The sequence below is a fragment of the Gavialis gangeticus genome, unplaced genomic scaffold, assembly GCF_001723915.1.
Source record: "Gavialis gangeticus isolate Ggan-Ray unplaced genomic scaffold, GavGan_comp1, whole genome shotgun sequence".
In the NCBI taxonomy this organism is placed as follows: domain Eukaryota; kingdom Metazoa; phylum Chordata; order Crocodylia; family Gavialidae; genus Gavialis; species Gavialis gangeticus.
In genome coordinates, this window is record NW_017728993.1 from 71,793,540 (window position 1) to 71,794,740 (window position 1,201).

At 49.1% G+C, this 1,201-nt stretch overlaps 1 protein-coding gene across 3 annotated transcripts in view; it reads left to right on the forward strand.

Moving 5' to 3' along the window:
- The window catches only part of UAP1 (UDP-N-acetylglucosamine pyrophosphorylase 1), a 47,033-nt gene that overhangs the window by 17,935 nt on the left and 27,897 nt on the right, over window positions 1–1,201 (forward strand). For all 3 annotated transcript variants that reach the window (XM_019502003.1, XM_019502004.1, XM_019502005.1), the window contains one exon: window positions 699–871. In XM_019502003.1, the coding sequence (XP_019357548.1) occupies window positions 699–871 (173 nt within the window). The remainder of the gene's footprint in view (window positions 1–698; window positions 872–1,201) is intronic.

Consider the following 1,201-nt stretch of genomic DNA (forward strand, 5'->3'; position numbering starts at 1 on the left):
TTAAGTCATATACGACATTCAACCAGGTTTCTTTCAACTAGTTTCAGCCATTTTGAAATCAGTTTATGTGCACAGAACTTCAGTTGTTACAGGTCTAAACCAGTTTCTGGGTCTTAAACTGGTGTATGTGTAACTTCTATCCCTAGCCTTATAGTTCAGTCCTCCATGACACTGAAGTCTTGCTTCCCTTGGAAGAGATGAGTGCACTTTTCACTGAGCTGCTCTTTGTCCCAGTTTGGTAATTTACCAAATGAAAACTAACCCTGCAAAGCTCCCTCTCCTATTCAGAAGTCCTTCTTAGTCTTTCCTCACTGCTTCTGCTACAGCTGTACTTCTCACCTCTCTATTGGAGCAGGCATACTCCAGCACTCATTTACTGGCTAGCCACATGTGAGCATCTGCTGCAGGGGTCTATTGCTTACCTTCTGGCTTGAGCGAAGGGGTAGGATGAGATGCAAGCAGAGGGCAGAGTGGGGAAAAGATGTCACAGAGCAGCGGGTAGAACAGGCTTTCCAAGCTGAGGTCCTTCCTAGCATCTGTTCTTTTCTCTGCAGCAGCTTCTGTCAACACTGTGACCTAACTGCTGCACAGGACAACTTGCTGGGGCTTTGACAAGCTTCCTGAGCTTAGTCTTGTTCCTTCTCTCTGCAGTTCTGGTGCATTAATATGTTCTTCTCTTCCCTCCCCGCCCTCACCAGATGGCAATGGAGGGCTGTATCGAGCTCTCGGTGCTCATGGTATCATGGAGGACATGGAGCGGCGAGGCATCGGGAGCATCCACGTGTACTGTGTTGACAACATCTTGGTGAAGGTGGCTGACCCCAGGTTCATTGGGTTCTGCATACAGAAAGGAGCAGACTGTGGTGCAAAGGTAACCTCTTCTGTGGTGAGGGAGGGGGATGGGCCATGGAATCTGTGCTGTAATTGGCAGTTTAGCTTGCACACTTGCTGGACTGCTTTAACAGCCTGCTTGCTCTGTCTGGAGAAACAGGCAGAGTCTTCCACATCATGTTCCTTTTGGGTAAGAAGAGCAGCTGGGGTGCTAGCAAGGGAAACAGCCAGAGTGCACCAGTTATGGCCTTTAGCTGGGCAAAGGGGCTGAAAGGGAGCAGAAAACTAGTTCTTGCAGTGAGTCCAGGATGTGTTGGGGAGTGGGAGGGAGGAGAAAGAGACTTGGGGGTCATCATTGACCACAAGATGA